Genomic DNA, 10489 nt, shown 5'->3' on the forward strand with positions numbered 1-10489 from the left:
TTATTTTTGATCCTTTCCAAAGTGGCTAGTTTCGAAATTGAAATTGTTCTAGATTTAGCTTGGAGATGTTCATGGTGCAGAAGAGGCGTACTGACCATAGATTTATAAGGCCCGAGGGGCTAGCTGTCGTGCTTTAAGCCAACCTAACCACGGCACACTTTTGAGCAAAAGTACGCCATCTAGCCCTATCTATGATACTGACCCGCTCGTTGAGATTTCCGATTTTTGAAGATATTCTTGGATATAGGTTACCTTATTACACAAAAATAACTAGTGGTGTCATTGGCCCAAAAGCGCGAATTGGCCCAAATCATGTTAGTTATGACTGTCTAACAAAATTTGAGCCATGGCAATTTTCAAAAACACTGCCTTTCGCCTCAATAAATTGTCGCACTCTTTTTTTACCCGTGTTAAGTACTTAAATAGTTGTATAAGTGGGATAAGGTAGACTCTAAAAATGTTCGAATTGTTAAAAAAAGGCCTTTAGGTTAAAGCTATCGAGAACATTAAAAGTATAGAAAAGTTTGATGTCCCCAGGAAGGTTTCCTCTGTAAAATAACAATTTTAAGACTGAAAAAATAATAAGAACAGCTGCCAAAGTGAATTTTACCGGTTCCTTTATTTAAGAAAAGTGATGTGTTATTTTAGAGTGGTTTTAAGTGATGATTGTAAGTTCTTTGCAACGGCTTCTGATGATTCGACTGTCAAAATATGGGACACCAATAGGCTAGATGGTAAAGCCCTAACTACACGTTCAAAATATAACTATACAAAACAAGGTAAATTTTTAGGCGTTATTTTTTGAGATCACTACTGTTGCTATGTGTTTTTCTTTGGCCACTTGATGTTCTTTAAGAGGACACCACTTCAGACACCGTTTTGAATTTTAATTTTGCCCGAAGTTCTACCAAAAAACGAATAACTAAATTTTGAAATCAATTTTAATGATCAGGCGGCCAAATCTTTCAAAATATCAATTTAGTTATTTAGAAATCTTAAGGGCTGAGGATCCTTCTCCATTTTAACATCGTACAAGGTTTTAGTTTAGATTGATGAGTAAGCAAACAATATCGACAAATTACCTGTTTCTCATTGTTCTTTAGTTGGTAAGATCAATTGTTTGACATTTTGTCAGAATTCAAAAACATTGGCTTGTTCTTCAGACGATGCTTCTATACACGTTTTCAGGTAACGGTAATCATTTTTGTTCAAAAGTGGATATCCAGGGGGTAAAATATCTACAAGGGAGCGGATATATAGGGGGTAAGTCTTTTTTCAAGTAAAAAATACGATATTCAGGGGTAAGTATCTTTATAAGAGAGGATATCCAGGTGGTTAAGCATCTTTATAAGAGAGGATATCCAGGAGTTGAGCATATTTTTAAGAGTGGATATCCAGGTGTCTTTACTAATAAAGTAGGATATCCAGGGGGTTCGATACTTCGAAAAATCAATACCCTCAACAGTGGGGTAAAGAATCTTTCTGGAAAAGCCCATTGTCCACCAGTGTGTCTGGGAAAAAGTGGATCATACTTTGCTCATCCTCAACACTCGTAACATCATTTTAGTTCAGAGAACGGGAAATAAGATTGAATTGTTTTGTACAAGTATTAGATATTCAACTTTTCTGAGAAAAAGAAAGAAATTGAAAAGCGAAGTCAAGAAATCTATATGAAATAATATGAGGATACAATATAAATTCTGCTCAAATTTTTTCCGCATATACATGATCATCACCATTATAATGTCTGCTAACATTACATCGCGGACCCAACAGCTGATTGGTTGCAAGTGACGTATTGACTGATTTTACGTCACTTACAGCCAATCAGCTATTAGGTCGATGATGTGATGTCGAAGACATGATAGTGATGCATACAATGAACATATATGGCCATTGTTTGTACAACCGCAAAACAAAAGTGGTTGACGGTCAATATTCAACCTCTAATTTGTAAAATCGCTCGACTTTTCAAAGCACTTGTTATACATTTTACTTCTGTACTCGAGATATTAAGCTTCAAAAAGTGCAAAAAGTGGACAAAATAACTGTTTCTGGCTGAAAAACACCATTTTAAGAGTCAATATATTATCAATAATTTAATTTTCATGGTTTGGACAAATTTCTTTCATTTTCCTAGGGATTCTCCAAATTTTTCGATGAAATTGGAAAAATTTTAAGAACGCTAAAATTAATTCCCGCGAAAATTAGTTCCAATTACACGTTGTTTTTTTTTAAGAAACACACTTTTAAGAAACATGAGGCTCAGAATGTCTAAAAACTAAGAAACATCTAAGAAACATGCTGAGGCTGAGAATGAGAAAATAACATTTTTTAATTCGTTTTTTTTTAAGAACCTTCCAATCCAGCCTTTCATAAGGCTGATTACTGTATGTCAAAAAGTTTAGAAACATGTAAGAAACATTTAAGGCTCAAAAGGCCGATTTCTTAAGAAACATTGAGGCTGCTTGGTAAAACTAGTTTCTTAAAAAAAAAAAACGTGTATGTTGGGACTCGCTAAAAAATAAACAAAACTTTTTGCCCTAAATGATCAGCTGTAGAATAAAGATGTTTATTTTTGTTTAAAGAATTGATGGAGGACATGGCCCCAACAAATTACCTTTGATGATCGAAAAGAAGTTGAATCTTCAAGATGAAGGAATTGCTGTGGATATGCATCAATTTGATACTGGTATGGTCTTTGTGATTTAGTTTTTTCTCGAAGGGGAGTGTACTTAGGCAAAATGGGTTTCGGTTATGTGCAAGCCATAAGGGTCCCATTTTTACACCCTCTGAAGTCTCTCTAAGGGTTACAAAAGACCGATTCACTCACTGAAACGGTCCAAAATTCACGAAAATTGAAAAATCTCCCTCGACGTGTCGTGATTTTCAAAAATTTGGACAAAAATCGAGTGAAAATCGACAAGAAAATTGGAAAAAGTCTCTCTTAGGGTCCCGAAAACGTCTTTTTATAAGAACCAATTAGTGTTAACAAAGGTTTAGGGTATAAGAGCCGATAAGGTATTCTTATTTTCGTTATTTTCAGACTTGGGAGTTCTTGGAATGGTGTTAATCAGGGGGGGGGGGCAGTACTAAAATCTCAGACATCGAGTTGGTTAGTGACTTTGCGGTATACCTCAAAAAAACTTAAAAATCCTTTTAGTACTAATGAGTACTAAATAACAAAAAGGTGGTATCCAGACTAAGATTTGAGAAAATTTTGAGTACATTGCTACTAAAATTAATGATTTCCATCATTTTTTGAATCTTTTTTCGAATCTTTTTGCAGAATTATTTTGTAATTTTTAACTTCTTTAGTTTGATAGAGTGACTAGTAAGTAGTTAAACTTCGCTTCTGGTATAAAACGGTCCAAAACTAAGTTATGCCTTAGCTACAACTTTCTGTACTTTCATTTAATTACCTTCAGGCTCTCAACAAATTATCGCCTACGCGACAGTACATGGATATATTTGCGGTTGGGATTTACGCATCCCTAAAGAAAAGTTCGCTTGGAAACTGAAGAACGATACAAAGCTAGGTTTGTGTTTTCAAAAGATTGTGATTTGCAATTTTGGTCTTACAAACAATTTTGAAAATCTAACTTGTGAAATTTCCTCGAAATCTAACCTTGAACCATGAAAACTTCTCCAAAGAAACTTGATAGAGTGATTTGGATACTTTTTAGGTTTAATGGGTGTAGAATAAGTCTGGTTTTAACCTTTGGGATAAAAATCAACGAATCGTCGAGAACGAAAATATTCGATTCTCGAAGGTTAATTTTAGCGAATTATTCTTTCTCTAAAGTATATTACTTAAATCGGAAAGAAGGAGTTGCTTTAATAATGGATGATATATCCGCGTGGAAGCTTATCTTTTGCAAGAATCAAGTTTAAATTGTATAGTGATTGTTTGATATTATGTTTTCTCGTCATATTTCTTAAAGGATTGATTTCAAGTTTCACAGTGGACACGTTACAGTGTTGGACAACATGCGGAACAACTGACGGTGCATTGGTCTGTTGGGATATGAGATTTCAATTACCTATCAACCGAATAGTTCATCGAGAAAGTATGTGATATAGGTTGCACGTATCCCCTCTGATATGTTTTGATAGGGGATGCTAATCGTGTATCAAATTCCCATCCGAGAGTTACCCTAAATTTAAGGTAACCTGTTTCAAGTTTCTTAAAAAGGTTTAAAAATCTAATGGTTGTATTAGCCTCTAGCCATTAAAATTTAATGAAATCTCATATAAAACTTACTAATCTAGTTAATCAAGTTTCTAAAACACAAAAACACAAAGACGGGGGCAACTCACAATGAGCATCCCCTATATCAAAACATATCAAAGGGATAATATGTGTGAAGCCTATATATAATGCAATGTTATATTTGCCAATTTTAATCAATCAAGATAGGAATTGTTTTTGTAATACCAAAGACAGTATAGTTCCTAGCATTCATCATTTAAATCTATTCATGAGTCTGTTTTCTTATTCTGCAAAAACATTCCACAGCTCCCTTGTAAACCTACCTGGTCATTAAAATGTTATATTAAAGACATGTAGTGTTGAATCGAACAATTAAGTTACGTCACGCGCTATCTTTTGTTTTGATGATTGGTTGAATAACTGCAATCTTTTTGCAAACTCAGCGTTTTTGAAGCTGCGATTCAGACCTCGGAAAACATAATGTAAATCTGGCTTTAATAAAAAGTAAACTCTAAAGAACATTGGAAATTAAAATTTCATGGTAAGACATGAAAGCTAGCTTTCAATATCATCTCCTATCTTGTAGATGCACGTGTTCGGCGTGTTTGTCATCATCCATTACAACCTTCATGGATCGTCGCCTCTTTCCAAGGCAATAACGAAGTGTCCATGTGGGATTTGGAGACAGCTGCAAAGAAACACACTTTGTGGGCCAGTCAATACCCTCCTCTCACATACTCACAGGTAAATTGTTTGATTATCATTATGAGATTATTTGAGAACCTTATTTTGGAAGTTTCTACTATGTTCCAGGAGAATATCGACAACTGACTATTAGAAACAGGGGTACAAAAGGATTTCGCATTTTTTCCTATCCTGGGAATTTGTTTAATTTGCAAATCCAGACCGTAGCACATATCAATCGCAAAACGCCTTATATTTTGAAGTTTATTGTGCTAGTTCTAATTTAATTTTCTTTCGTTTAACTTTACAAGCCATCACATGAGACAGTTCTCGCACTGCACGGTGCACATAACGGACAAACGGCAAGTTTCATAACGGCTGGCACAGACAAACGTATCAGGTATTGGGACCTGGGTCGAGCTTCAGAATCGTCTATCGTGACGGGGTCAGCCACCGATAATCTGGATCATTGGAATTTACAATGCAAGTAAGTGCTTAACAAATTGAGAATTCTAATTTTTATAAGATTTGTGCAGTTGAACTGAATCTTGATTTTTTTCTAATTTTGGGTCTAAAAGCGCCTTTCGGGTCATAGGTCGGACGAAATGTTTAAAGCGTCGTTTACTGTTATGGCTAAGACTGCTGAAAATATGGGAAAATCTATACAAATTACTCAAAATGTTAGAAACTTTTCTCGACTTCAATCCAAAAATGTCTGTTTTTCTGCCTGTATGTCCCAAATACTTTTAGGGCAGCCCTGGTAACTCCAAAAATTGTCCTGTTTGGTTGAGATTCGACACACTCGTTCCCTATCGCGATGTTTTTATATTTTTGGAATATTTTGATTTTTAGCCCTTTCGGAGACAAGATTTTTGAAGATTTTAACTTTTGTGACACTGAGGGCCAGTTAATCTTAAACAATCAATTTCTGCTTACAATAGACCTTTGAATAATTTGAGATTTGACAATGCCACTAAAGGTCTTAAAGGGACATAACAGTACTTGCGAAATTTGTACACAAACTGTATGCAGCGGATACAAAATTAAAACAAATGTCACATGTCAAAATAAAAAATCAAACCAAATATGGCTAATTTTGATTGTTCAATTGTTTTACAAGTTTGTTTTGGACACGTGATTTTAATTGTTCTTTTTAATGACACGTGGTTCGCGCAATGTTTACATTTTACTACTGTAATGTCCCTTTAAATGACAAATATTGTTTTAAGTATTACTATTTTTTAATAATTTTTATTTTTAGTAACCGTATGATTGATGGTACAGAGGTCTTTTATGAAACATACGAAAAGAAACGAACAAATTTATCGATAGACGAGCGTCCGAGAAGAGGGATTGATGAACCGCCTACCGGACATCATGATTGTATAACGGACATTGCCATCACTAAAGAGCCTCAAAATCTTCTCATTAGTTGCTCTAAAGATGGTGTTATAAAAGTTTGGAAATAGAAAGATTATCTTTGGTCGTTTTGGATGCATTTCACTCTTGATATTAGGTTTTTTTTCTAGAATAGACCTTTTCATAGGTTACGTTACGAACAACACTTGCCTCGCTTTGAAATTATTGCCATGGTGATTAACTCCCAGCGGATTTTATTGCAACTTCTTTCTATTCATAAAAAAAATCATTTGATGTCTCAAGGGATATGATCAACATGGAAATTGTTTGAATACGAGGCAAGTGATGTACGTGACGTAATTTATGAAAAGGTCTATTCATGTCGAAAGCTAGAAATTGTTCTCAATATTGCTTTAGTCTGTCCAGAGGAATGTAAAGAGATGGAAAAACAGCTTCTTGAAAACAATGGAAAAACGGCTCGTCATATACCAGGTCTCTTGCCCTTAAGGGAGTAAATAGGTTTCTTTTGTTGTCGCTATAAAAAATCTGCATAATTAGGGTGTTGTGACAAAATTCTTTTGTTTCAAGCCTGATTATGCGCAAACTTTCAGGGCTTATATTTTGGGTACACCTCTCCTATACGAAAAGGTACCTATATCTTCTTGCTCAGAATTCCCTAGCGATTCTACTGATATAACCGCATCATGACCGCACCATAATATGGAAAGCTAGAGCTCGAGAAAATTATAACTTCATCTTGATTTTACTCGACTTCTGACAGTTTTACAAGAGCCAATTTAATATCATTGCGTCAAGAATTTCTTTTGCTATACAATGGTAAAAATATTGCTCCTTATTTTTAAAAATTGAACTAGTAATCGGCAAAAAAGGAAAAACAAATTTTCATTTTTATCGTCAAATCATGTAGAAACCGTCCGATTTGTATGGCGAGCCGTCTTTTCTGGACTTTCATTTGATGACCTAATCAACGTTTTTACAATAGAATTTTCAATAGAAGTGATCGTTGAACTTTGAGTAATCAGAAAAGCTGTTTTTCCATCTCTTTACATTCCTCTGGTCTGTCTCAAAACAATCTGCAGTGTAGACAGATGGTTATAACTTCAAATAGAAAAAGAATCAAATAATGGTTCAGTACTTGTCGAAAAGATATTCAGGAATGGAATACTATTATAAAGAAATTTTTTAAAAAGATTGGAAAATGTAGAAGATAAAAATATATATTTTTTCAATAACATTGCTATTATAAATATTTTCAAAACGAGTGAAGCTTTGATCTTGGAACGTCACCGTGAAAATAAAATTATAACGCTATTTTCATGATTTTATGTCATTTACTGCCAAATCATACATACTCTTAGGTTCCAAATAAACGGGGGGGGGGGTTGGAAACTGTAATTACAAAAACCCAAAAATAAGGTAAATATAGGCTAAAATCAGGCCATTTACAGCAGACTAAGGGACCTTCTCTTTGAAAGTTGAAAAAAAAATTAAAAATTAATAAACGGGGGGGGGGGGGGGTAATAAACGGTCCTAATAAGGTCTGGGGGTTGAAACTTTTTCGAAAAATTAACAAGCAGGGGGACCCGTTTATTTGGAACCTAAGAGTACTGGTTGTTGAAGATACGCATTATTTGACATTTTTTTAAGTTTTGTTAAAAAAGATTTTGATGAAGGCCTTAACAAACACTAGCCAGCTTTCTAGTTAAAATTCTATCAAAATTTTCAGCCGTTTTTTTACCGTTGCAGATTATATTGTGATAGACTTTCGAAATTATCATACATAGTGCGAAATAGTCAGAGTCAGAAATAGTCAAACCACTATCAATATTTTCCATCGTTATGAGATGAGAAAAAACATAACTGTGAAATTAAATCATCTCTCCTCTGATTAAAAATGGTTAAAAAAAGACAATTAATTTGATTTTTATCAATTTATAGTCAACTCTTGATAATTTTTATAAATTATAATTAAGAAATAATATTAAGAAATATATAAAACCAATAAACTTATTTACAAGGACTTAATAATTTCTTACAAAAACTTCCACCACGAATTGCAGAGTTTGTTACCAATGACGCGAATGTTCATCATTGTGAGTTGAAACACTTGGATGGGAAATGAAGCCACTTATTTGCCCACCAAAAAGCGAAACCTGCGTGGTGTTCACATAAACGTCCGCATAGTACGCCCCCCCTTTCTTAAGGGGGGATGACACCTTCCGAAAAGTTTAAGGGGGGATGGCAAGGGGGGTAGTTTAAGAAGGGGGGGGCTTACATATATATTGTAGAATATTTTCAAGCACAGGTTATGATTGGTTGGTCATCATGAAAGGATGTTTTCTGTTAGAGTAGTCTGATTCAAAAAGAAGAAAGAAGTTTATTATTTCACTTTCTTTCTGAGATATTTCACCATATATTTGTTAGCTAATTTTGTCCAAAATCCTTGGGATAGGCATTTTTAAAGGTTAGGGGGGGGATGCCAAGAGAGGGGGGCGATTGCGCTAAATTCAATTCGACGTTCAAATTTTAGGGCTACACAATCTTAAAAACTATTAATCTAAGTGATTTAGTTAAGTGTAAGCAATACCTTAAGAGAAGAAAATTTGGTGGATTTAGCCAATCCCCCAAATTAATTTCCCGCTAAAATGATTTTTTCCTTCCATCGTCAAGTTTAAATTATTTCCTACTACTTCAGGCCTTAATAGAGGTTTTTCGCTTATTTGATAGCGTTTTTAGTCAAAATCAGCCTTCATCCGCCAAAATAAATATCCCGCCAAATAATTTTTTTAACCATCCACCAAATTAAATTCCTGCCAAACTTTCTTACCTTAAAGTACTTTTACCCGGGAACTAAAATATCTTAAATTGCTGATAAAAAATTTCTGTTTACATTTTTCGTATCTTCTTTAAATAAAAATTGTTACAGCTCTTTAGAGTAGCCTTCTTAAACAGTGGCGTTGTGGCAGGGGGGCCGAGGGGCATGGCCCCCCAGCGGAGCTTTTTTGAAGGGGCGTCGAATAGCAAGGGGCGCCAAAAGAGATTTTTTTAAACGCCCCAATCTTAAAAATCATACTTTATGCGCCTTAAATTACGCCCCAGGCCCAATTTTTTACTAAGATAGTTTTAAAATACTTGCCATTTTTTTCGCTCGCTTCGCTCGTAATACAGTTAGTTGGTAACTTCTTTGCAATCTAGCTAATTTACAAGTTTTTTTGTTTACAATATAGCATTATTAAATGAAAATCTAACTGCAATTTGCTGACAACAATATTGAAATCATAAAACATCAATTTTTTCGCTCGCTTTGCTCGCATTACACATTGTTTCTTTAAGTTTCATTTCACTCTAGCATATGTCAAATTTGTCTATTTTTATTTAGTGATTTAGGGTATCTTGGAAGTCGATTTTCAAAGTTTTCTAGTCGGCCCCAACCATGGTGGGGCCTGTTTTTCCCTTTTCCATTCATCAAAGATATATCTACTCTCTTCTCCACTAAATATTTATATTTCCTTCCTCATTATGCCTAGGCAAATGAATTAGTAAAAGTTTAGAAACTGGTGGGTGGGGGGAAATCGAGGGGGGGGGAGGGCATTTAAAAAAAATTGACTTTGGCCCCTCCAGAAAAATTTTCCCACAACGCCACTGTTCGTAAACCTTCTTAAAGTTTAATAGCTTATAGTTTATGCCCAAGAGAAAGATATTTTTCGTCAAATTTGCGAAAGTTTTGTTTTCGAGAACATTTATAAAGTAACGAGATCGAGGCATAGAGAAACTCGTTCATGCCAAATTGTCAAATCTGGAGTGAAATAAATTTGTTTCCTACGTTTGCGATGAAGTATTGGTCAGAGGGATTAAATTTCTGAAATAAGGTTTATCCACAATTGACGTCATGAAAATGGGTATGACAAAATCAATTTCGAAATAAGCCCGCTTCCAGACGTGATTCAGTCCCTTAAATGGGCTCTTCCAGAAAAATCCGTTCATGGGGGTGGAGGATATATTATTTTTTTCATTAATTACCCCTGGACATTTTGATTTTTAACCCCCTGGACACGGGTTATACCCCTGGACAAACATCAAATCAACCCCGTGGACACAAAAAATTACCCCTGGACATTGGAATTTACCCCCTGGACATTGCAATTTTTTGGTATTTTTTCAATACCCCTGGACAATTCATCCTCCACCCCCCATGAACGGATTTTTTCTGGA

At 34.8% G+C, this 10489-nt stretch overlaps 1 protein-coding gene across 1 annotated transcript in view; it reads left to right on the plus strand.

The window, feature by feature from the left end:
* Positions 1–6440, plus strand: part of LOC136803669 (phosphoinositide 3-kinase regulatory subunit 4-like) — a 38551-nt gene extending 32111 nt beyond the window's left edge. The window contains exons 22-29 of the mRNA XM_067060390.1: positions 649–779; positions 1104–1188; positions 2589–2692; positions 3429–3539; positions 3945–4070; positions 4800–4957; positions 5209–5384; positions 6159–6440. Coding sequence (XP_066916491.1) covers positions 649–779; positions 1104–1188; positions 2589–2692; positions 3429–3539; positions 3945–4070; positions 4800–4957; positions 5209–5384; positions 6159–6366 — 1099 coding nt within the window. The 3' untranslated portion in view covers positions 6367–6440. The remainder of the gene's footprint in view (positions 1–648; positions 780–1103; positions 1189–2588; positions 2693–3428; positions 3540–3944; positions 4071–4799; positions 4958–5208; positions 5385–6158) is intronic.
* Positions 6441–10489: the final 4049 nt, after the last annotated feature.

This window comes from Clytia hemisphaerica, unplaced genomic scaffold (assembly GCF_902728285.1).
Source record: "Clytia hemisphaerica strain Z4C2 unplaced genomic scaffold, Clytia hemisphaerica genome assembly, whole genome shotgun sequence".
In the NCBI taxonomy this organism is placed as follows: domain Eukaryota; kingdom Metazoa; phylum Cnidaria; class Hydrozoa; order Leptothecata; family Clytiidae; genus Clytia; species Clytia hemisphaerica.